This window comes from Merops nubicus, unplaced genomic scaffold (assembly GCF_000691845.1).
Source record: "Merops nubicus isolate BGI_N331 unplaced genomic scaffold, ASM69184v1 scaffold16782, whole genome shotgun sequence".
Taxonomy (NCBI): Eukaryota; Metazoa; Chordata; class Aves; order Coraciiformes; family Meropidae; genus Merops; species Merops nubicus.
This window is the reverse complement of record NW_008594411.1, coordinates 55,231-81,785: the sequence shown is the minus strand read 5'-3', so window position 1 is coordinate 81,785 and position 26,555 is coordinate 55,231. Positions and strand designations below refer to the sequence as shown.

The following is a 26,555-nucleotide window of genomic DNA, read 5'->3' as shown; positions in this document are numbered from 1 at the left end:
ATTTCTTATCATCCTTATTTTTCTGAATTTTTCATTCTAGACTGATGTCATTTTTGCACGTGTAAATATTTTTCCTTATGATGAGAGCTATGATGCAGAGCAGAGACTGCATTTTGGTGTGCTCCAAGTGGATGGTAGTCAGCCGTACAGTAGCTCATGTGATGCTGTCAGTTGCAATGCCAGGGAAAACAGCTCGTCTCACACAGCCAGCAAACAATATGCAGGTTTTAGAAATCCCATTGGGACTACAATTCCTGGTTTAACACTGAATGAAGCATCCAGCCAAAGGAAGTAGGCTCTTCTGTAAGAAGTCAGTTGAATGTTAAGATGTAAAATGAGATGCCTTTCTCCAGAGAAGAAAGGACTCCTTCTACAGTCTGGAATAGACACAAGTTTCACTGTCTTTTATTTCGGATCGTGAATTTTAGGTTTGGGTTTTTTTCCCCTTTGCTTTGCTTTATTTCCCTTTCAAGCAATGAAAAAAACCAACCCTGCCTGTTACTACACTATTAAGATTGAAGATACCACACAGAACTGTATCTACCACAAAATTTCCTGAAAATATAGTATTTTTTAAAAAAAGATTTAGAAACATTTGATTAATAAGCTTAATTCAAAATGTGTTTACTTTTGAGTGTTTTGAAAGCTGTTATTTTTTTGTCTTTCATTAAGAAAACAATGTCTTTCAAGGTACCAAAGACCTGGAGTGACAAAAGTAATAGATCATGCCGACTTCAAAGTTCAGGAAAGGGAACTGAATCTGCACAAGACATTGCGAGACTAGAGCTAACATTCTCATCATGCAATGATTCTTTAGATCAAGGAAGCAAAAGAAATACTCTCGAAACTACTAAAGATGTATGTCAAAATGGTAAGAGCATAAAGCAAAGAACATGTAGACTTCACAAACTGCCAAAAATCTTTGCATGATTCTGACAGAACATAAGACTTATTTCTGTTTTTCTACTCCTTTACCTTGTTAGCTACTGAAGATATTTATATTAAATCATGGCTTATTCTCCTGTATGACCTTGAATAAATGCTCATTCTCTCTGTAGGTATTTGTATTTTAAGTGTTTGGGCCAGGGATCACCATCTGCTGGTGGTAGCCACAGGTTTTACACATACTACACTTTCCTTCATGCTGTGTATATAACTGGGCTACTGCAGTGGTTATTGCTTATTTTGCAGATTTTTGCAAGCCTGTTTTTTTATAAATTCAGTGGTTTGCCCTTCTCCCATACCTAGTGTTAGGTTTTTACTTTCTTGACTATCATATTCCTGCCACCCTGTAAGATTCCCCTGCTCTTTGGAAGATGCTGGTATCCCAGGACAGTGCCACTCCATATGCTGTTTTTCCATGCCTCAAGTAAGAAAAGCCCTCAATACGAGTGTTAACATGCATTTCATAAGCTTCTGGGTTGTATTTCAGACCCTGCAATGCAGACTTGGAAAACCTCTGAGCGTGGAGGAGATTTTCAGCTCGCCTCACCACAAGGACCGTCAGCAAGCAAGAACAGCCATGAGAGATTATCTCTAAAAACTGCAGCCAAAACCACATGGGATATAACCAGTGGTATGGTACTCATTTTATGTTATGTATGGTGTGGGGGACTATCTGTTGTGAATTTCAGAGTACCCAGCAGCAGTTCACAAAAGATATAAACATCTGTGTTGTGGGGGATTATGGAAATCACACACCCTGCAGCAGAATTGCTTTTGAGCATTGATAAAGATTTGCAGGATTAAGCAGAGCAGAGAGCAGTGAATGAGTGGCAAAAAAAAATTCCACGCTCTCATGATTAAAGGGAAAACTGAAAATAATTTATTCTTTAAATCCCTATTAAAATTAATGCTAAAGTCTCTAAACATCAAATGTACAAGACATTTTACTTATGAGAACACAAGGGCCTCTATCCAGTGCTAGAATTTCAGAAAAATGAATTGACACTTGTTATTTTATGTAAATATAAGTGATATGAGAAGATACACCTATGACAAGTCATTGGCACAAACCCACATTCCCCAAGCAAGTGCAAGCTTACATGGTTTCTGGCTCTCCATTTATAATGTGGTCAAAGCAAGTTGTATCAATAAGAATCATACACTTCTCTTATCACCAGGCTTAAAAGCCTCAAGGATTCTTGAACCCTATGTAGCCATATCCTATGGTCATCTTGGGGCAGTACTGCACTTGTTCTGCCATTAGCTTGAGTAAATATTAATTTAATTTTTTTGAGGAGAGGATTCATAAATGATTATTCTTACTACCTTAGAGGTTAGTCACTGCTATTTATCATAATATATTTTAGATTTATTATAGACCTCAAATCACCTTCTACAGCCAGTGTGCAGTACCTTTTCCAAGGTAAATTGTTTTCAAGCAAGGGAAAAATAAAAAGAGTGAGCACTGCTTATAGTCTGCCAATCTTATTTATACGATGCTGAAACCTGCATTAAAATGTTAGGCTGCAATTAGAAGCTTTAGCATACGTCTGACTGCATACAAGGACTAATTAGATGTTCATGTGATCATTCTTCCATTTATCCTGTTTGCTGCAATGTTACGATTACATAGTAATTTGCATATTGTGCTAAGAAAATACTCAAAATTGTTCATTACAATTGACATAGAAATGATAAGTTAAATAAATTCCAGTACAGTTTGTGGTGGAGAGATAATAGGATTTGATTTGGTCCAAAACACCCCATATCTTTCACTTGTAGACTACTAATAAAATGTTACTCTGACTACAGGTTACAGAAGTTGCTGAACTCTGTAGCCAGCAAAAAATGTCATCTGAAAACCTTCCAGATTTTTCTGTCTTCCCCTGCACATTTCATTAAAAATAAGTACTGTGGTGGACAAATTAGTATTTGCATTTAACTCACTACTAAGTCAAGTATATTCTTCAACATCTCTGGAAATTAGTGTTCTTTACAGAGGAGGTTAGATTAAAAAAGCAGAACATTCAGACTAAATATTGTACAGACACTAAATATTTTAAAGTAACTCTTTAAACTTCTGAAGCACTTTTGATCTAGGTAAAGTCTTTGCTTTACAGTGGTGACTAAAGTGACATGTAAGAAGTTTTTGGATGTCTGTGGCAGAGCCAGAGTAGGAGTCAGCAGTTTAAGCTTCTAATTGCCTCCTCTTCTCTAAAATCTAGACAAAACTATTGCTTAAGGTATTTTTCATGTTTTGACATTTTATTCAAAACTGACTTAAAAATATCAAAACCCAAGTGATTTATCACCTGGATTCTGCTTCAGAATTCATTATAAAATTTTACCTGTAATGACCAGTGCAAATTAATCAGCAACAACAGCATCTGAAGTCATTCTAGAGTAAGAATAGAACAGGTGATACTGCAGTTAAGGAAGTTGGTTAAGTTAGTAGGCCATAATAAAAATTAAGCCACTCCTCTCTACTCATTCATAGTCCTTTGTGGATAAAAACTAATATATTCTCTTGAAGTGGATTGTACACTAAATGTATAACCACTTGTTACAGTGTTCTGAGTTATTATTGCATTTTTGAAAACTGCAAAGGTAGCACAGTACATGTCAAATTTGCCTATTGGACAAATGATTGAGTACTTTAAAATACTGATTTAGTGCAAAAGAGCTTTTTAATGATGTCTTCTGCTGAACACTTGCCCAACATAAAATATTACCATTAACAGTCAGACCAGCAACCAAACTCCTCCCTCCACTACCACATCATACACCAGAGATCCAAAGCACCAGAGAATTCGAGGGAGGAACAAGTGCATGCACTCACCCACTGCAAAGAATGTGAAGAAGGGAGCAAGCTGGCCAAGGAACCATGCCATGAGAGATGGAATCGGCCAGGCAATGAGTCCCAGAGAGAAATTCATGATCTTGCTCTGCCACCCTGGGAAACCCACTTCCTATGCAGGGCCAGGGAGCCCTTTCAATAACCATAACAGCAAACACACTGTGTAGACAAACCACCCAACTCTACTACAGGCAGAATCAGCCCTTATAGAGATGGCTTTTTGCCCCACCTCCAAGTTACTGTGGAAGGTGGGGGCACCTGGTGGTGATCTCCTCATCAGTTCCCACCCAAGGCTGGCCAGACACTGGGTGAAAACCAGTCTTTCTTGCCTGGTTGTGGACATCATCCATATGCCAACTCTCATTCAGGGCTGGGGGTTTAAACCCCAGCACTTCATTATGTTAGGTCACATAATCAATTGGGGAAAAAAAACATTCCTGAGTCTCTGTTCTTAGCATCCTAATACTGTGTTCAGCTTCATGTGAAAACTTGCTGAGAAGATTCCTCTTTTGTTTCATTTTTATGAGGGAAGTGATTACTTTAAAAATGCAGTTTATATACAGATATTACAGTGAAAATGCAAAAACTGTGAAATGTGAGTTCACTATTTTCTTTTATGATTTCAGTTGTTTTATTCACATACCACCTTTCACATGTAATTCCAATGCCTAGAAAAATACATTATCACAGTGTGGCACAATCTTGAGTGATCAAAGGAAGATTCTGCTTTAGTATCTTCCTTTGAAAAACTTGTAGTTACTGATCAGAATGAAAGGCCATTTGGTTTACACAAGTGAAGGGTATTTCTTAAAATTTTTGAATAGTCTCACTCATTTCTTGAAGCTCTTGAAAAAAACTAGTCCAAAATATCTCTGAAATAAATGGCATTACTAATACATTCATCTTTAAGTCTTCTATGAATTAAAAGCAAGGTGAGATTTCTATACATTTTTTAAAACTACTTTTTATGTACAGTAGACAATGATCTACTAATTGTTTTAAACTAGCATAATTATTTAATATAAAAAGAGTTAACTCGAAAAGCCTTGGTACTTCTGACTATAGATGGTCCTCATGCAGAGACTGAAAAATAGTCTCTTCTGTACCAAGTGGGTGCAAGCCATGAATGTACAAGATGTGTAAGTCTCTACTTCTCACTAGTTCCTAATACAAACCACTGTTTAGGTTATTAACTGGAGTATTGTAGCTTCACTAGCTATCTTCAGTAATCTGGAAAAATCACAGCAACCCAGTAAAAAGGCAGCTGTTTCTCCTGGTGTCTCATTCTTCTTTCTTTTGCCTTCACTTATGGTGGTTCAGACTTTTTTTTTCCCTCCAAAGCTGCTGAATCTGCCTGCAGTGATAATTATCTTTAACAAAAAGAAGAAGTAAACTTACTGTCTTCTGTGACAGCAAGCCTTTTATTATTGCAGTGCTACTTTATTACAGTTTTAGTATTTTTTATTGAGGCTTTAATACGCTTGGTGGTAACTTTATTTTATGGAGCCAGAAAGCTTCAAGATCTAGTAAATAATCCACACCACACTACCTTTAATGAAGATAAGGGAGTACTGCATACTTGAGCAATTCTCCTTTTCTCAGATGCTATTTCAGATTGGTTTTAATCAATCAAATTGACATTTTTTTTCTGTACCATCATGCCAAACAGCAAAATATAAGTTAACAGTAAGAATAAAAAAATGGCCTTTTATCTGGTGCACCCAATCTTTAAATCCATTTCTCTAGTTTATTCTTTGTTTTAAAATTGGCAGATTAGTACTGCCTGTATTCAGGGAAACATGGTGAAACAGATATCTTCATACATTTTTCATGTCACACTTTTTCATCAGAGCTGTATTTTGAAATTGAGATTTAAACCGTTAAGTTCTGGACATAAAAGAAACTGTAGAATTTCAGCAATAAAGAAGCAGCAGATTGTAATATTATGAACTTTCCACCAACTATATGTGATTTTTTTTTAAATGTCAGCCACAAAAAAAAAAGGCAATAGAAAAAGATTAACAGCCAAATTTAATAAAATTATTTTTTCCTATAATAAAATTCAGTTGAACAGTTTCAAATCTTAACAGCTAAATAATTCCAGACTTGCAAATTGCAGGCTTGTATGTCATATATCAGAGCCTGTGGAGTTTTTGAGCTGTGAACTGGAAATGTTTTGATTAACCTTGCCTCACTTAGAAAGCAGCCTGATCTTTTTCATTGCATCCTCATCACTCTTCCAGTTGTAGAAATCTGATAAGCAGAATGTTTATGTATTACAAAAACTTATTTTGCTGTACAACTTCCAGAGGAAACAAGAGTGATCAGGATAACATGCAATTTACATATATGGCATTAAAATAAACATTGTCCATTTCAGATGAGTGGGTGTTTCCAGAAACTTTCACTGAGAGTATTCAGCTGGATGTGAGTGAACAGTTCATAGCTACTGAAGATTCAGCCTGCCATAGTTTAACCTCACCACAGAATGCCTCTGTTGAACTTCACAGCAGTGAAATAGATGATCACCAAGTGAAAAATAAAGATATTTTCACATTTTCATCAAGACCTCATGGGAAGTCTCCCAATGTGTCACCAGAATGTTCCATTTTCCCTTTGGATTTGAAGCAAGACAGTAATGGAGTACATGGGAAAACCCAAATTGAAGATAACTTTCAAGGAACTGACAGCAGTGAAGAGGTAGGCCACTTTGTACATAAAATTCTTGATAAAGTAGTCTTCATCCTAAAACTCCTAGAGTGAAATGCTGCCTTCAGGCTAGACAGAGAGGATAAATCATCTTTTCCCCATACACCTATGGGTAGATTTGTCTTTGTCAGGTTGCTGTGTCTAACTGGGTACAGGAGACAAAATACAGGTGTACCCTCTGTAACAGGTGGACAAAAGAAACCTAACTCTGTCAGCCCCTCTTGTAACAGAGAGAGATGGGAGCATCATGCAGCATTACAAAAAAGATCTTAGGAGAGCCTGCTTTGTAGCTTTGAGTGAGATGTAAGTCTGTTACGGTTGAGCAAGTGTGCAGTAGATAAGGCTTCACTGTGCCTTTTAAGACTGTAAGCAGGAAATGTTTTGCTCACCAAGACTGTCAAAAGTGAATTAAGAAATTCCAGCTTTTTAATGGCACTTGATGGTTGGTATTTCTGCTTTATATCCTGTCTGAGCTGTGTCAGCCGACTTTTGCAATGTGCAAATTTTTCAGCAATAAAATTAATGAAAGAAAAGAAATGTTTTTAACAAATATATCAACTGATATTATATAGAAAGTCAGCAAAATGTCAACTCACTGAATAGTTGAATTGTGTCATTACAGTAACTGCTAAGAGTTTCTACCTTAAAGAACATTCTAGTGTATTTAATTTTTAATTATAAAATCTGTTTCTTAGCATTCTGATCTGTTGCTCATAGCTGAGAAATAAAATGCAACCCAGTTACCTAATACCAAGATGGACTGAACTTAACTGCTGTATATTCTGTATTTCTGAGAAACCAAACTGATGATGGTAATTATAAGAAACTATGTGGGGCAGTATATTATTTATTAACTTAAAGACATAATACTGTTATTTCAAACAAAGTTCCAGAATTTCAGAATTAAATCTCTTTCAATCAAGCTAGTAGTTCATGATCAGTGCTGTGTGGGATACCATTCTGAAGATACAGAACTGTTTGGATTTCAAAGAATTTCTTTGCCTGTTACGCTCATGGAAAGTCAGAGATGTTACTGTAGAAGCTAGGTTAAGAAAATATTTCCATAAACTAAGAATTATGGAAGCTTTCCAGCACTGTCATCTGCTCAGCTTCAATAGTTTCCAATTTCATTGTTTTTGAGGGGGGAGGAAGGGGTGGGTGCTATTCAAGTTCTTTATGAAAATACATCTCCAGCAGTTTAAAAATGGCAAATTAAATTTCTAATGAGGTACCAAACAGGTAAAGGCCATGCTATGATAAATGAGTTGAAAATAGTGTCTTTCAAAACACGGTGCATATGGCATACTTAACTGATGAATTATAAAGAAAGACAAATCTAAATGAGTTAATAAAAAGCTAAATTAGTAATTCAGCTTTGCTGGTGCTTAAGTGTTTATTGAAGGTAGCTAACTCTCCAGGCCATCATTTTTTTCAAGGAAAACAACTCTATCTGGAGTTTTTCTTCAGAGATGCAGCGCCAAGCACACAAAGAGAAAGCAGGAGCCAAGTACTCCTGCTCTTACAGCAGAAGAATGATGTTGAGGCACATCAATGTCTGCTCTAGAGCCTTGATGCTAGAGACTGATAGAGGATCCCTACCTCTTGTAAAAAGATGTAAGATATTATATAAACTGAAAACTTTTCTTTGACTATATGCTAGAGGTTTGCTGGTGCTTAAGTGTTTATTGAAGGTAGCTAACTCTCCAGGCCATCATTTTTTTCAAGGAAAAAAACTCTATCTGGAGTTTTTCTTCAGAGATGCAGCGCCAAGCACACAAAGAGAAAGCAGGAGCCAAGTACTCCTGCTCTTACAGCACAAGAATGATGTTGAGGCACATCAATGTCTGCTCTAGAGCCTTGATGCTAGAGAGACTGATAGAGTATCCCTACCTCTTGTAAAAAGATTTAAGATATTATATAAAATGAAAACTTTTCTTTGACTATGTGCTAGAGGTATGCTAGGAAACAGCCTTTCTTTCATTAATTATCCCTGGATGCAAACTGCTTTAAATAGCATCAGCACTGCAGCTGGAGGTCCATTAGACTTACAAAGCTAGAAGATAATTACATTAAACAAATCTACAGCATGCTAACAAATTATCAAGAGTGTTTTTCTCAGTCTAACTACTACATTAGTAATTCATAGTTAAGCCTTTCTTTCATGTGAAAGAAGTCACTGAACCAGCAAATTACTTAGCAGTCATATTCTGGCCATATTCATCCACTTCTTTGTACAGATATATTCTATGTTGCTTCATGAAGTCAGCATTATACCGATAGTCTGGATATACATTTAATATTCATATTGCTCTACTTTACATTGCTGAAGTAAACTAGAAAACAGTTATTTCAAGCACTGAAAATACAGGAAAGAGGATCCTAGAAAAGCAATGATGGCTGAACATAAAACTACTAACTTAATGGTATCCATTTTAGCACAGTTTAAGGTATATGTAAAATTACCCAAATTCTTCAGCATAACCATAATTTTTCCCAGTTTAACTCACTAGTATCTGCTGAATCTTGCAGTACTTTTAAAATATATCTTAGTCTTAAATGCTGAAATAAGCTATAATGTTACAGGTTTTCACAATATTATCCTTTCTTCTGATCATTGTATTACAGGTTTCTATGAAATTCAAATACATTATTTTTGTATATAACACATGGACATGCTCTTGAACTATATTAAATAAGATAGCTACCTCGACCTACAATTTAAATAATTGCATGTGATCATAAACTGCCTTCTCCTGGAAAACAGAAGTAAAACTTAGTTTTATTAAAAAAAACCAAACAAACCAACATATATTTTGTGTACCTTTGTAGTCTAAATATCTTGGGACTGCTAAAAAGGCCAAAAGTTTTCCTTTAGGTTTTTATGTCACTGCCTCAAATGACAAAATTACAGTTAAAGGGGCTAAATCCCAGTTTCATCCTTGTCTACATCTGAACTTAGCGGAGCTGCAAAGGAGAATTTTGTTCTTTACTGAATTGTAAGATATAAGAGACAGGTTATGCATCAGGATAAATTTCAAATAAGTGAACACTGATTCTCTTTATATTGCTTATGCTGAGAGCCGTAAGATACGCAAAGTATCTATGCTGGAATTATATGGTTTGTGTAACTTCTGGAAGGAAATGCTTCAGCCTGCACACTGAAAACAGCAAGTATTTATAAATTCCCTTTAGTGGTTACTAATTAGTCACTGAAATAGTTCAGTGCTGTTATTCAATTATCAGAGTCAAATAATCAGTAAAGGATAAAAATTGCTTCTCCTCTTGGAACCATTCACCATCAAGTGACTTATTTTGTAATTATATGAATGTCCATGCTTTCAGCTCAAATTTCCATCAGAGAAATAATTCATTATTGTATAATTAAACTTCTCATGGCAGCATTTACGGATTCTGTCAAACCCAGAGCAAAACCAAGAGCTCTGCAGATTGCCGAGTTGTGTGACTGTGGCAGGTGTGACCACATGTCACCTAGTGCTATCAAAAATGTTGGTTTAACCGGCAAGTTCTTCAGTGAAGCCTTCAATGAAGAAATTGAGAATTTTTCTGTCCTTATACAATTCAAAGAATAAAGAAATAAGATTAAGTAAGATAATGTACCCATAACAAAGGCCAAAAGATAATTTCATTCTGATACTTCAGTATTAAAGCTCAGCATACAAAGGGACAATATCCCCTCTGCTCCTAGTAGGTGGCCCTCTACAGTCATTAAAATGATGGTCTTAAAATTACAGCCCTGCAAGAGCAATCAGTTTTATGTATCCAGAACTGCCCATCTGCATGTTCTTTCAAGGAATACAATACATCAGTAGAAGTGCTCATTCCTCAGGAAAATCATTCTTATCTCAGTTTACATATGCTGCCCTATAGTTAATCAGGCAAACTTTATTGATGTTTCTGGCACCATTTCATGATTTAGTATTTAACAAATTGGTTTAGGACCTAAATATGGATGGCTGAAGAGACATGGAAAGGTGGGAGGAATTTAAGCTTCTGATAAATCAAAATTATCCATTTATCTCTAATGTGTGGGGGGAAAAAAATTACATTTTCTTTAGTAATCTTCCATCTTACGTGAACCTATCTTACTGTGGCTTTCCAGCAAAGATTTTAAGATAACAAGTGGCATATAAAAATCCATGAAAAACCGAAAAATACATGTTTGTTTTTCAAGGATGTTACTAAGTGAGGGAATAAAATTATAAACTTCCAAAACATATATCATTAATATAATTGAGTGATTATTTTCCTGAATGTGCATTTCATTCTGTGTAATCCAGCTGTGAATTCACAGAAGTCAGTAACAAACCTGAATCATTTTCATTTTGCACCTTGGCTATGAGAGGCATACTGAAGATGCTGTTTTGGTATCTTTTTGAATCTTGTCATATATACTGTCTTATGTCCAGTGTGGTAGCATCTGGCAGAGCACCAGCATGTCCAGATGAAGCTGAGGACACTCTCATGCTTTCTTCCCTGAGAAAAAGAACATGGAGGCAAACACTAGATGTTCGTCCCCATTATTTTTCTTTCCAGGTGTTCAGATTTGCTGTTTCTTGTTGAGATCAGGTATGAGTGAAGATCATAAAATTAATTCATGGGATACTTTGCAGAAACATTGTTATAAGTATGAGGGTAACAAACTAACCTAAATTCTTAAATTATATTCAAATGGTACTGAATATAATAGTCAATGGTATTATCAGAGGTGAACAAAGTGATCTCAGCAGGATTTTTACTGTTTACACAAGTTGCAGATGTGATGTGAAAATACAGAATATTAATAATTCAGTGGAAAGACATCATTGTTGTGGACTTTTTGCTTACTTTTGGTTTACAGTTGTAATAATTTTTTTTAAAATGATGATTTTCACGTAACACGTGTTTTGGAGGTTACTAGCATTGTAAATTTGGGCCAGTGTCTTGGAAAATGTCATCTTATCTCCCACTCCTTCTCTTTCCACTTTCTACTTTTCACTACTTGAGGTGTAAGAATGTGTATGGTATACTCAGTATAGCTGCCAGGAAGAGCAGCTGGTTTGCAGAATCCTTGCAAATTTAGAATTAGGTAGCAGAGATTAAAGAGCTGTTTGGAAGCATTAAGGTTATGTAAAACTGTATTGTGTGATGATGAGAGGGAATCACTCTTGCTTTGTTTCCTAAATTCAGGATGACAACAGTGAAATCATCCAGGGTATTGAGAACCTGGAGATCAGCAGCAGCAGGCAAGGAACATCTGATTCAGCAGCTTTTACAGAGATCACATTAGAGGGAATGTCATGGAGAAATGAATACTGGAAGGATAAGGGACACAGCAAACATAACCACGAAGAGACCATCTTATCAAAACCACAAAGTTCCCCTGTGAGAAAAATAGATTTTGTTAACTCTCAGAGAAGCTTAAAGCCTACCCTTTCTCTTTCTCCAACTGGAATTAAATCAGAATTCTTTAAAGTAATACCAAATGGATCTGAACAATATGGATCTGAAATATTTGAAGGAGTTCCTGATGAATTAAAAAGATCCATCAGTAGAAAGTCTCTCAAAAACTTCTCAAGAGAAAATTCATGTCTGACAACAGAGACTTGTGTAAGTGACTTTTACTTTGAAATTAAATTACTGCATTGTATACAGAAACTGTATTAAATATACCCATTTGCATGAGGTGAAATGTAATATGGTCTTCATCCAGATATATTCTGGTTCCATAACAGTATTTACCAAGCTCAGTCTGTTGAAAGTTTATTTCATAGGGTTTTTTGTGGCACACAAAATAGTACTCCAAATAAAACAGAAATCACAGAGATTTATACATAAGCAGGGGTGTCATTGAGCAACTCACATCTTGGAAGTATGTGAGATAGAAAGTAGTTTGGGGCTGAAAGATTACAAAGGAAAACTGACAGATTTTGAACCCTGAAAAATAGTAGATTATGTGATTGAGGGCCAGCAGTAAGGCTGTGTCATAGGCTAAACTGCCAGGCTACTAAAGGAATTGTTACATTCAGCAAAGTGATGCTTTATTCCTATTTTTTTTCTTCTCCTTGTGGAAACATGCAGCAATTCAAACAACAAGTTTGAAGCTAATTATGTTTTCAAATATTTTCTAATCTGTAATGCTTGTCTTTCTTAGCTTACAATGATGTGCTTTGAATTGTGCTTTGAGTCAGAAACTGGAGCTTAAGAATCAAGTGTATTCTGCAAATCACAAATGAGACAGTATATTAGTGTTCCATGGTTTTGGATAGAATTTAGAGGGGGCTTAGAATTGCTGAAGATCCATATCTTTTGATATGTGACCTCTTCTCTAAATGTGTTGTGAGTAGATTAGATTTATTGCTGAGCATCTGAAAGCAGAACAGGCCAAACTTCTTCCTCAGGCTTCAGAGATCTGTTTTTCAGACATCAGCTGATACCCTGTGAGACCAAAGACTTAGATAGCCAGCATCTTCTGCCCAGCAGTGTTCTGTCATACATGACTAGGGGAAGAGGACAGAGCAGGCATCCAGGGATACCTCCCCAGCTTGCCGTGCAGACTTCCTTCCAGTAGTCCATATCTTAGCAATTTCTTCAGTGAAAGGTGTTGGCTTTGTGGTAAATAACTGGTGGTGGAATTTTTTTCAGGTTTTTTTTTTTTTTACACAGATTTGTGTAGTTGCTTTTTTATCTATCTAGCCTTTGCTTTGTGACAGTGAATTTCAGAGTTTAACTTCTATCTGTGGGAAAAAATACATATCTCCTTGTATTTTTTTTTTGAATGCACTATCTCATTCCTGGTTTCTTCTCATTCTTGCGTCATAAGAAACAGTGAATAATCTTTTTTTTATTATTGTTATTATTCTTACCTCTGCCACTTACTGTTGGCTGTGTATCATATCCCCCTGCAATTGTCTCTTCCACAGGTCAAGGAGTTTTATGGTATTTAGTCCCAGGATTGCTGGTTTGAGAATTTTTTAAAAATATTTTTTACCCAAAGATGTTGAATCTAGCTACTCCAGAATCACAGAATGGCAGGGGTTGGAAGGGGCCTCTGAGGGTCATCTAGTCTAGCCCCTCTGCTAAAGCAGATTCACCTAGAGCAGGTTTCTCAGGTTTGCATCCAGGCAGGTTTTGAAAGTCCAGAGAAGACTCCACGACCCTCTGGGCAGCCTGTTCCAGGGCTCCATCACTCTCAAAGAAGTTTTTCTTTATGTTCAGATGGAACCTCCTGTGTTCCCGTTTGTGCCTGTTGTGCTGTTTAGTATGAAAAGGTATTAGTATGAAAAGGTGGAATGGGGCAAAGCTGGCAGTGGGCAGATTCAAGGCTGGACATGAGGAAGAAGTTCTTCCCCATGAGAGTGGTGAGACCCTGGAATGGGTTGCCCTGGGAGGTGGTTTAAAGACACCATCCCTGGGGGTCTTTAAGGCCAGGCTGGATGAGGCTCTGGGCAGCCTGATCTAGTGGGAGGTGTCCCTGCTCATGGCAGAGGGGTTGGAACTGGGTGACCCTTGTGGTCCCTTCCAACCCTGACAGATTCTGATCTGTTTTAGCAGAGGACTTTAGAGCCCTAATGGCTCAATGTTTGGACTTGATGATCTTGAAGGTCCCTTCCAACCTAAAGGATTCTATGATTCTATGATTAGAGTAAGAGTTCACAGAGTACTCTCTTATAATCTGCTCATACAGAGGACTGGTAAAGAAAAAATTGCTTAACCAACTCTTCCTGCAATCAATTTGCTAACTACTTAATACACTTTCAGGACCTGGTTGCTTGCAATGTTTTATTCATGTTTTAATAGAGTTCTCTGTTATTAAGTTCAAATATTTTTAATTAAGAAAGAAGTACAGCCCTCTGGGTAATATCACAAGCATGTAGATAGCTGGTAATTAAAGTTTTCCGCACGTATAACTACAATCAAACAATTCTGAATAAATCATTTGAACCTAGAAGAATGCAAACGTCATAATATGAAAAAATCCTTTCAACAACAGGTTTCATCAACCTAACAAATGTTTTTTAAATGCTTAATAAAAATATTCTATCATAAGGGGAGCATATGCTAAAAGACAAGATAAGGTTTTAATTACTAAATTAAACAGTAATTTTAGACAAATTTACAAGTATTATACCTTATATAAAAAGTTTCTCAAAAAATAAAAAGTGAATTTAGCTTCAAATTTGATTTTCAAATTATCTTTTTGAAAATTGGGTAAGACAGTATAAAATTTGTGAAGAGTCTTTTTTGAGTAACCATCTGAAGCTGCAGAATAAATAGTCCAAACAACTTCTCCTTTATTACAAGGAGTTTATTGTACAGGGTGTTTAACACAAAATTGTGAGCATGTCTGTTCTCCTTTCTAAGTATGGTATTTTTAGTGAGACATTACAAGAAAAGAAAACAGAATGACAATTTGAAATAAGGTGTGGGGGGAAAAACCAATTGTTTTGTAAAAAATTCAAAAATCTATGCACTCTTCTTCATAGATGTAAAGGATGCAAAGGAAAGACAAGCAGGAGTGGGCAATGCTTTGCCTTTAATAAAAAGAGAATGAGAAAAATGTTCTTTCAATGCTTAGTGATTTTATTCTGTATAGCACTAGTTCATGCTGTCATTTTAATGACTGCATGCCAATTGCTTCTTATATGAGGTAAGAAAGATAAGCCAAAGCTTCTCTTATAGTAATCCAATAAATGCAGAAGGCTTCTATATAGGAAAATTAACAGGAAATAAGCACCTTCAGTATGATCAATAAAAGTTATAGCACCTGTAGATCTGGTAGAATACTGATAGATGAGAGCAAAGCAAACTTTCCAGGTGTAACATAGCAAGGTTCAGATAAAGGGAATAAATAACTAATAGTAGCTGAGCTGACAAAATACATTCAGTAAGGGTCTGGGGAAAACATCATGTATTATTTTAGGATTAAAAATGATAGTAATAATCACACTGTTCAGGAATGAAGCATAGACCTCAAAAGCCAGAGGTAAAAGAGGTGTGGCACCTGTGCTAACAGTTTCTGTCATCTTTTTATACCATGTACAAAATGGTAGACTACATTTATCTGTGCCAGTGAGTTCTTGAGGTGATTCTGTAGGAAAAGTCTTTGCAAAGTCGTTTGAAATACGTATCTAAAAATAAAAAAAAAGTTTGCAATAGGCTTTAGAATTCTTTTTCACAAAGATTTACATACTTGCACATGTAACTGTTTCCATGTGAGCACCCTTCAGTCATAAATCCTGATTTAGGTGATATATTTACTTGCTGATTGTCAGTTTGCAGGCACACTTCCCATCAAAGGGGGTTTACTTTGTTATTTCAGTGCTAATTTTCTTTTTGACTGGTTATGTGCAATAGATGATTTTAAGTGAAATCTAATAGCCTGGTACTCAGAATGAAAGGTCAAAATTATATGTAGAGTTGCTAGTCCCAAAAATTTAATGTTTTTCTTAAGGAGTTCTTTAAACAAAGATGGTGTAATAGCAGCTTGGGTGAACTTATATCATGAGGTTTTGTGTGACACAAGTACAAACTGCAAAATAGTTACTACATGGTCTTAGCTTTTGGCCTGTGGATCAAGTTTCATATAACAATTAGAGTTACATTAGCAATTCAGCCAAGGGGTATACAGAAAAATTAAAACACAGTGATGTTTCTTTTAAAATGTATACTCTTCACAGTTTACAAAAAAAAAAAAATTAATTTAGTGGTAACACATAGCTTTTCAAAGAAATTTTATGCTATGCTTGACAAATAATGAAATGTTATGTTAATGTGTTTATGATACTATGATAACTGTGTGATTTGGTTTATTTTGAGATTTGCATTTAATGCTTAAGCAGATTTAGTTACTGGATTTTTGAACTTCTGAAAGCCTGGTTTTATCTTTGGGGGGTTTGTCTTCTGTTTTTAATTGCAGTGAAACAGCAACTTCACCAAACACCCTGGATCCAAACTGCAGTCCCAAACAGTGTTTAGGTTCTTCTTCCTTCCTGTAATTATGTGTAAATATGCTTGATCTTCATAGCTGAACAGAAATTAACTAATCTTTGCTAGTAAATGTCTTGTTTCTCTAGTATTGTAGCTTCTTGAAGATTCCCAGGATACTCTCTAAGAGATCTGTGTCATTCATATGTTCTGTTCCATGACTCTCTCTACGTTATTGACTTTTCCATTTTATTTCACAGGAGTATGACTGGAAAAAGTACCAGTCAAATAGACTGAGTTCATCTGAACTACAGATGCTGGCTAGCATGAAGAGACAGCAGAATGAAGAATTACAGGATACTGACATCTCACATGGGCTGAGTGCATCACAGATAGACAACTGCAATGTTAGCATAAGTACCACCAGTGACGACACAACCACCTGGAACTCTTGTTTCCCACCAGTAAGTCTAAACCCACAGTATTTTCTCTATATATTTTCTATCAATTCTGAGACTCGGGTGTCTTGAATATTAAAATTTCTTTCTGGAGCTTTGAAATTTAAGGTATCATTACCAAGCATTTTTGGAACTTATCAAGTAAAACACACAACCAAACTCATGCACTTCCAGCAAGGACAAAGAGTAGATCTATTTTATATATTCCTTCCTAGAACCCCGAATAATTATGTAGGCTGTACAGCTTGTCACAATAGTGGCTGACAACCTGCAGGTGTGTGATATAGTACTTTAAAATAGTTCCAAAATGAATGAAACCCAGATATACCAGTCAGCAACTGCATTACAGTGAGTAATGGAAAATAATTGCTTCTTACAATGATAAAGTCTCATTACTGAAAAGCTGTTTAAAGAACTGAAGCAGGAGAACAGCAACAAAAAGCTGCAGTAGCTCTGAGCACCTAGTATGCGATCCTTCTGTATTTTACACCTTGTATCATTATTTGTCCTGGCACAAAATGGTAAAAAGTCAGACACAGCTGCACTATGTGACAGAGCACTGTTAAAATGAGCAGAAGAGTATTTGTTACAGCCAGAATATCTGAAATCACAGAATAACATTCCAGCAACTGTATAAAGGTACTTGCAGGAGCTGCTGTAAAACTAGGTAACCTCATTATCCATTTATATACTGTCTGCATAGTTCTTATTTTATTATAGGTGAAACAATAATAAGCAATTAACGTGGCTTAAGTAAAGCACCAAACACAGTTCTCAGAGGCAGATCCCATGTTAGAGGGGTAAATGCTGCTGTGTTGCACCAATATAAACTATTGTAGAGTAAATGCTCTAAAATGTTAGGTGCAAATTACCTCCAGTCAACATTACACATTTAGCTGATTTAATCATATTTCCAGTAGGTTTCTCAGTACTCACTAAATAGACTCAAACATGGTGTAAATCTGCAAGACTGGACAAATGGAACTCAAGTAAAGAGAATAGCAGTCTCATTAATTTTTGAGTAGTTTAATTATAAGGACATTGATAAGAATATTTAGACATGTCAGATTTGGTTAATACAAATTACATGACTAAAACAAAATGAACTTTTAAAGTAAAATGTACTGCTCCAGTATTTAGTGAAGCACAGTGTGATTGCAAAGACAGTTCTTTCATCTTGCTGCCTTGATCAGCTTCTGTAGCTTCAGACTAATAGAATCAGTCTAAAAAAGTGTTTATAATAGTTTGTCATTTAAATTGTAATGTAATATAGCTGTACTTCTTAAAAAATAGTCCTTTGTGTCCATCTTTCTCTACATAAATCAACTGTAAAAGGCAACATATTTGTCTTCGAGGTTTTTCAAATTTCATTCAGTTGACCAAAGTGTTGATGTCTTACACATACAGCCTTGTCAGGTTTCTCCTCTGCATTTTGCAAGGTGGATATCGAGATTTTAAGATTTAATGCCAAGAACCTCATTTCCAAGAAGAGATAATTTAGAAAGCAAACTTAATCTTTCTTAGATAAGGACTAACCACTTAGTCCCTCACTACAACACAGAATGCTGAAATTCAGCTTCCACCCCCTTCCATACCCATGTACCTCTGCCTTTAAGGACTCTCTGTACCAGTAACTTGTCTGTTAGTCCACAGTATCTGCTGATGCACTTAATTTTTTTTTTTTTTCTTTCTGAGATAGCTGCCACAGCACCAGCTATTCATAGATGTGGTGCAATTTTTTGGCGTATGGACTTGTGTGTTAAACATTGCTTGATATAATTCTGTTCCAGTATTTGGAAAGATGCAGAGTGTTCATCTCAGAGTGATAATTCATTTTCTAGACCTTTAGTATCTAAGAAGGTTATAAACAATATTTATTAGGAAAGGTGATTATTTCATCCGCCCAATTTGTTTTAACACAGAAGCTTTTGGAAGAGTAGTTGGGAGTATTTCTGGTATGCTGGTGTTAAAATCTAGTATATTTTGATATGTTTATAACATTTCAGCAGACTGATAGTAGTGATCCTGTGCCAGTATTCAAATGGTAGCTGAAATGAAAAGACTTAATGTAGGCCAGTTAGTCTGATATCACTGTCAAAACAGTGAAAAATCTGGTGTGAGATTTTGTTAGCAGATTTAAAGGGTGGTAATATGGATAATAGTAGTCAAGATTGTTTTTCAGAAAATATGTACTGTTCAAAATATCTAAGTATATTGATAAATTTATAATTAGTAACGTAACTGCTTAGATGTAATGTGCTAAGACCATTGTACATATTTGTTTAAAAATGAGCAACAGTCAATATTGGTAAAGCAGTCAGCAGGGAATTATTTGTGAGGATATTCAGAGGGATACACTTAATGGTTCATTAGCCCTAGATCTGATGTTCAGTGTTTTTTTTAATTGTTGATCTACAATTTAATAACCTGTGATATAGATACAATCATGAGTTGATCTACTTCTTCCCTCTGGATTTCAAATCTATAAGTCTCTCAGATAAATTCATATAGCTGTTTTCAGTGAGTCCCCACACACAGCATTCACATGTGCAGTACACATGTTACTGTGTACGTAGATAACCTATACAATGCAGGGATCAAGATAAAGCCTACTTGGGGTGATTAGAACATGTTCAAAAGCTGCTTCTCCTGGATTTCAGTCTTCTACCATGCACGGTCTTGCTGTAAGACCTAAAATTGCAGAATCATACGATAGTTTTGGTTGGAAAGAACCTTTAAAGGTCATCTAGTCCAACCCCCCTGCAGTGAGCGGGGACATCTGCAACTAGATCACAGTACTGAGCGCCCAGTCCAACGTGATCTGGAATGTTTCCAGGAGCGGAGCTTCTACCACCTGTCTGGGCAACCTGGGCCAGTGTTTCACCACACTCATTGTACAAAATTTCTTCTTTATGCCTAGCTCAAATCCACCTTCTTTTAGCTTAAACAGTTATCCCTTGTTCTGTTGCAACAGGCCATGCTAAAAAGACTATTCTCATCTTTCTTTTACATCCCCTTTAAGTACTGAAGGGCCACAAAAAGGTCTCCCCTGGAGCTTCTTTTCTCTACGCTAAACAACTCCAGCTCTCTCACCCTGTCTTCATAGCAGAGGGGCTCCAGCCCTTTGATCATTCTTTGTGGCCCTCGACTGAACCTGCTCTAGCAGGTCCGTGTCTTTCCTGTGCTGAGGTCTCCAGAGCTGAAGGGACCACTCTAGGTGGGGTCTCACTCGAGCAGAGCAGAGCGGCAGAATCCCCTGCCTCGACCTGCTGGCCACACTTCTTTTGTTGCAGCCCGGGATATGATTGGTCTTCTGGGCTGCGAGCCCACATGGCTGGCTCATCTCCAGCTTTTCATCCACCCATATCCCAAATTCCTTCTCTGCGGGGCTGCTCTCAATCCTTTCATCCCCCAGCTTTAGTAAAGTCATCATTTCTTCAGCTTCCAGTTTTTACCAAGAAGCATTCTTTCTATGTATATTTATTTCTTATATATATTATGTAAAAATATATGTGTACAATAAAAGCAAATTTGTTTTTTTGTCACTGATGTTTAGCACCAGTATCATTTAAATCATGAGAATTTGCAAATGATCCGTCCTTCCAAAATCAGATTTACAATTTGCAGAAAAGTTTATAAATATCTGTAACCATCCTGCAGTTGCATAGGGAAATGATTTTAATAGTGCAGTATAGAGAAAGTAAATAGAAATAATCCTCACATTGTAGTCTGAGAAATTAAGGACAGCTTGAAATTCTTGTGATGATTAAACTTTCATGCTTACATGTGTTTTCAGGTTGTATCTTAAATCAGTAGTATCTATTGCTTTCTCTTATGTTCTTCAAAGATAAGTAAAGAGTATTTTTATTTCAAATTTTTTTCACTTCATATATTTTTGTCCCTTAGTAGAATCTGTGGCAACAGCACCACCAGAAGGCAGCTTTCTGTGTATCTGTCATTTTGAAATACCAATGATGTTTTGCAAGTCAGGGCAGGATATAATCATGTTAGTGAAGTCATGTATCAAAGTAATATTTTATATATAAAAACAAATTTGTAGTGAGTTTATTTTTTTATCACTTGCCATTGTTTGTCTGATTTCCAGGTTCATTGAAAATTCTCATGTCACTGACTAATGAGTCTAAGAAACCCTTCTGAATGTAAAGGCACATAGATCAATCATATTGTTAAGTTTCAGTTAGAACAGATGTCCTTAAACAACAATAAAACAGATATACTAAAACTGTGGTTTTATAACCTATGATAGTTTACCAAGAAGTGAATATATGCTGTCAGGAGAAGTCATTGAAATATAAGTTGTTTAGCAGCTGCTATAAACTGACAGGCAAAAAGGAATAAAATCACTTTGAACGTTATACATTACCCAGCATAGCTTTCAGTTATAAATATGAATGAAAAACTTCTATTTCAAAAATGGATTTACTTGTAAGCAGAGTTTTTAAACCCTGGTAAAATGTGTGGGGCACAGCTCCAAATCAATAATATATGTATGTAGAACTAAGTATTTTAAAAGACTTTATCTGACTGTATCTTGTATAAATGCTTTCTTAAATCTTAAGGTCTATGAAACTCCACATTAGCTTTGCAACAATATGAAAGACACAGTTGCAGAGGATAAGTGAAGTTTATACCCACACATATACACATTATTCAAGAAAACTTGCAAAGCTTACAAAATATTTCTCCTTAAAATGCCTTGCTTTATTCTAGAGATCCAGCAAGACCTTCCTGCCCTGAGAGGGAATTGGCACATTCAGCTTCTTGGATAACTGTTACCACACTTCAGACATACAACAAACATTTGGGAGAAAGATCATATATAAGAGAATTCAGGATGTCTTATCACATATGGTCCCTGACCTTCAGTCAGAAGAGTGCAAAGGAGAAAGAAGATTCTCCTGGATTGCTCACTGATACATCCTAGAAGCTTGCAGTGGTGTAATGCTCCATTAGCAGACTCCAAAATATGCTCACCACTAAGACTTGTCTTTCAAATAAGGAGCTCTCAGAGGAGGAAGATTACTCATTCCCCAAGCAACTTCCTAAATATCATTTCAGTCACACAGGCCTTGATCTGCAAAATATTTGAGAGTACTTCCAGACTTATACCTCATTTGTGGAAGGTCTTCTGGCCTCCTTTGTAATGTTTCAGAAAAGAAAGCCACTTAACACAAAAATGGTCTGGCAGAACTGAAGTCTGACAGACAAGAGGAGTGATACTTAAACCCAGAATTATTCCAACTGAGAGCTCAGCTTGACAACCCCTGGAGGGATCTGTTCACATCAAGTCAAATTGCAAAACTGAGGCAGACTATCCTTTATAACGAAATGAGACTAAAAATTATTTAGACAGATATTCTGGTGCATAGACTGACTAATTCACTTTCTGTCTCATCTTCAGTCTTCCACTAGCCATCATCTGGGAACTGCTATCCACTACCAGGCAGTGACTCACATTTGGCAGTAATTAGGATGTCTTTCATCCTGAACATCTATTTTACCACATCCCTCCCCACTTCCTGAAACCATGAGAACATACTCATTTTTATATTGATTTCTCTCTCTCAAAAAAAAAAAGCAATTACTTTCATAATGCTCAGTATTTATTTTTAGCATTCCATGTGCTAAATTGTGCAGGTATTGCTAATGGACACTTGTATTCTCACTTCTTTTGCATTTGCTTCAGTGATTTGTTTTGAATGGCTTTTGAGATGTGTGATAATGTCAAGGGGAGGGGAGTCTCTTTTGGAAGCACTACATGTACTGAGATAAAATGTCTGAGTGTTAGAATTCTTGAATTTTTATATCAGATATCAGTTTATGAATATTGATATTTCTTGCAAATAACTGGTTTTAATACCATAAACCAACTGTAGTTTGAAACCTTTGGGACACATTCTTACAATGGGTAGGTAAGATCTGAAGCCTGTGGAAAACTATCTTCCTTTGTCTGAATATTTATACAGTCCACCATTCATGAACAGCTTAATCCAGGTTTCAAATTGGCAGTGCCGTAGAAAATTGCATGTACTTCAACAAACTTCTTTTGGGACTGCTAAGATTACTGTTGATGGTGCCTCTGGGGAGAGAGGAACCATTCCTGCCAGCCCTATTAGCTCTGGCTCAGTGTTGTCATAAGAATGTTTGGTCCTGCACAGATCCTGCTAAGACTTCCTGCACTATGCTTCCTATGCAGGTACATTCCAGGCTTTTCTATCAGACAAGTGTTTGCCATCCTTCCCTCTCTGAAGTTTCCTGACTGTTCCAACACTCTCACAGGCAGCAGAGAAATGACCATGTGATCAACTCCTTAATTCCTATGTATTTCCACCCAGAGAAGAGTCATCTGTTAAGTTTTTGCACAGTTAAGATATGAGTATCCATCCTAAATTTCACAAATAAGAAAAAAAAAAAAAATTCCAATATCAGAAGCTGCAAATGTTTATGCTCATAGAAGATCTCTCACATACTTCTAAACATTCTGAAAGAATATTTGCAAAATTATTTTCTCACTATTATTTTTTGTTTTCCATAGCCCATCAGTCAGGAGCATCACTATCAGAAAGAAATGAGCCCACTTTCTCCTTCCAACCCACGGTAAGATTCCATTAATAGCCCAGGCAGCAAGGCTTCAGTTAGAGTGTTGTGAATATTAAATGTGACATTCTTTGATTTAGTCTTAAATCTCTTCTCAGCTCTCAGAGGGCTTTACTATTGCTCATTTTAGTCATTTGCTGTGGTATGTCTGCATTGTCCTGGAACACTGAACTGAATTCTGTGTGTTTTGGATGTACCAGTGTGTATTTAAAGTGACTGACATAAGCCTTGCTCCTACACCTGCTTTGATGCATGATTCAGCAAATCTTCCTTATCTGACATACATAGGCTCTCACCTGTTTTGTTCTCCCTCTCTGCTTTGAAGGCTTGGAACTACAATTCTCTATGTGACTGGAGGTATCAAGGAATCTATTTGCTACAAAAGATTTTAATGTTTCTTATTTAGACAGGTGTTTTCAATAGATAGCCCAGTCAGGAGAGGGTGTAACAGCACTGTGGGATAGTTCAAAGGGATCTTGTCTGCAACATATTTTGGCTCTCAAGTTTTTAGCTTGATCTGTTTTGTTTGGAATCTGCAATAAAGTCCCTGTGACTTTAATGTAAGGTGAGATGAAGACAAGAGGAGGTGGTGGCTAGGGAGAAATAATCAAATCTGGGAGAATCAAAATTAATTGTCCAGTTTCAGAACCACTTTGTACCTGTGAAACCCTAACATCATTTTGTCACTTTTTTTAAACAGCCTGAACAGGAGATACACTTATTTTGAGAAGTAGTCCCATTTACTTTCACTTGGTGTCATGAATGTGGATTTTGCTTGTCCAAGCTTTAGGCAGACAATGTATGCATGTTGAGAGGGACAGGAGAGGACATTTCAGATACAACTTCTTTACCAACAGCCTAAAATGTTTTATGTTAGCTCACTGTCAGTCAGTTGTGCAGGTTAATATGCATTTCCTCTCACACACATCTTTTCAGTCACTTGTCTCACTTGCCATCAACAATTTTTATGTATTTAAAATCTTCTTGTTAGATTTTATGAAGTGAACTCTATGAAACTTGCTGTGTAAATTCACCCAGATGGATCAGTTACTGCAACACGCAGCCGTTTGTTTCCTGGTACACACCATATATCCCTGGAGTTAAAGCGTAATCCTGGATTCCTGTTCCCTTTCACATGTAAATCAAAGGGCTTATGGTGTCTAGAAAACCTCTCTGCATTGGGTGCTGGTTGCCAAATGAACTATCTCTATCCTTATGAATTGTTACAATGGATGAAGTGGGCAGAGACTCTTGATTGTAGTCCAGAGATTAAGATAAAATACCTTGTGATTGACACTTTGGACTCTTTATTCTAGAACTGATTTCATAATTCTGATGGCATTAGAATTGCCTGTATTCTAGTGCAAGCTACATTTTGTCTTCTCTTTTCCCCATACATTGGTTGTGTCAGGTTTTATTAAGTTGTTTTTATGTATGTTCTAAAGCAATTTGGTATTCAGTACATTTTACATACTGAAAAACAGAGTAAACACCATTATCTGTAAAAATAGTGTTTAATAATATCAAGTTAATATGATTGACAATGAATACTTGTATTTCCATATAATCAAATTTAAAACATAGTAGTATAGATTACTGCCTGGTTCTTATGCTATTTTAATCCAGTACACATAGTTGACTGAAATGTTTCTAGAAATAATTTTGGAGAAATGCAGGCAATGTGTTCATAAACTACCTGACTTGCAAGTGCCTCATAAATTCAGTAGCCCTCGTGAACTACCAGAAAAGCATTATTGGACTGTAAATTCAGAAGATGACAAAATTATGAGGTAAGTTTGCATTATGATATAAAAACTGGAGGTTATGTGACTTGAATATCATTATTCACATCATTACCTTTCATTTATAATGGAAAACTCTAATGTTTTTCACAGAGGGTATGTACCTAAATGAGAGAGAAATGAATTTAATAGTAATTCTGTAACTTAGTTCCTAAACTGTTATTAAAGCTGATTTTAAGAAGTATTGTATGAACAATTGGAAAACATCTAAATCTTTGTAAGCCTAATGTAGCTATATATAGGAACACATGGAATATTTGAAAAATGGATATATCCTACGTAAATGAGTGGGTATAAATGCCATGATATGAAGACAATTACATGATGTACTTACTGAAACAACAAATAGTTTCTTGTAAAGAGTGATAGAGAACTTGACAGGTCTCAAGTAACTTTTAAAAGTGTAGTAGTGATATTTTCTGGGAAATGAAAGGAGAACAATGTGGACTCTATTGTCCAGTAAATGTAGCTTCTGTCCGTAATAAGATAAAAGAACAGGCCAGGAAAGAAAACACCTGTGAAGATAATGGAAATACAGTCAATAAAAAGACCCAGCTAGACTTATTTTCCATTGGTTCCACTGGGTAAAGGTCATAAGTCTGCCAAGAACATTGCTGCTGCAGTACAAATCACCTCCACATCATGCTGCTTTGCAAGTGTAGAACCAGTTAATGAAAGGAGACAGGCTGACTGCAGAGGCTGCAGAGCCAGATGGGCAAGATGCTGTGCAGAGTTTCAAGACTTAGCTCTGCACTCCCACTGACAGTGCTGCATGATCCTAGCTGAGCTTCAGAACTGCTCTCTTCTCTCCAAAGAGGAACCTGTAGCTATCCATGTTACTCCTTCCTCCAGTGCAGGGACTTAAAATTTCTATATACCCTGCACCTCCTTAGTAAGTATTTGTCCTCCAAAATTTGTGTGTCATAGAAGGTTTAGAAGCTTCATTAAAGGAAATTCTGAAAGAAAGCAAATATTCTAGAGAAATTTCAGCCATACTGAACTGCAAAATGTAGAATTGCTCTCTGAAGAATATCACTTAAACCTAGTCTGAGTAGTAGATTTTTCTGAACTTCTACAGACACTCTTCAGAAAATTTATTTCAAATAAACGCTGATTTTTCCATCTTTGAGAGAGGATCTTTATGTAAGTTGAAACCTATCTTTATAAGTATTGCTTCACTAGATTCTCTCTTGGCATCCTACTCAGTTCATCCCAAGCTACTAAATAAAATTTGTACCTCTG

The 26,555-nt window shown here is 36.2% G+C and overlaps 1 protein-coding gene across 1 annotated transcript in view; it reads left to right on the top strand.

Moving 5' to 3' along the window:
- The window catches only part of LOC103768621 (chromosome unknown open reading frame, human C3orf67), a 70,631-nt gene that overhangs the window by 27,319 nt on the left and 16,757 nt on the right, over positions 1-26,555 (top strand). Inside the window, exons 9-14 of the mRNA XM_008935774.1 lie at positions 717-871; positions 1,433-1,576; positions 6,183-6,502; positions 11,699-12,118; positions 16,696-16,899; positions 23,450-23,511. Coding sequence (XP_008934022.1) covers positions 717-871; positions 1,433-1,576; positions 6,183-6,502; positions 11,699-12,118; positions 16,696-16,899; positions 23,450-23,511 — 1,305 coding nt within the window. The remainder of the gene's footprint in view (positions 1-716; positions 872-1,432; positions 1,577-6,182; positions 6,503-11,698; positions 12,119-16,695; positions 16,900-23,449; positions 23,512-26,555) is intronic.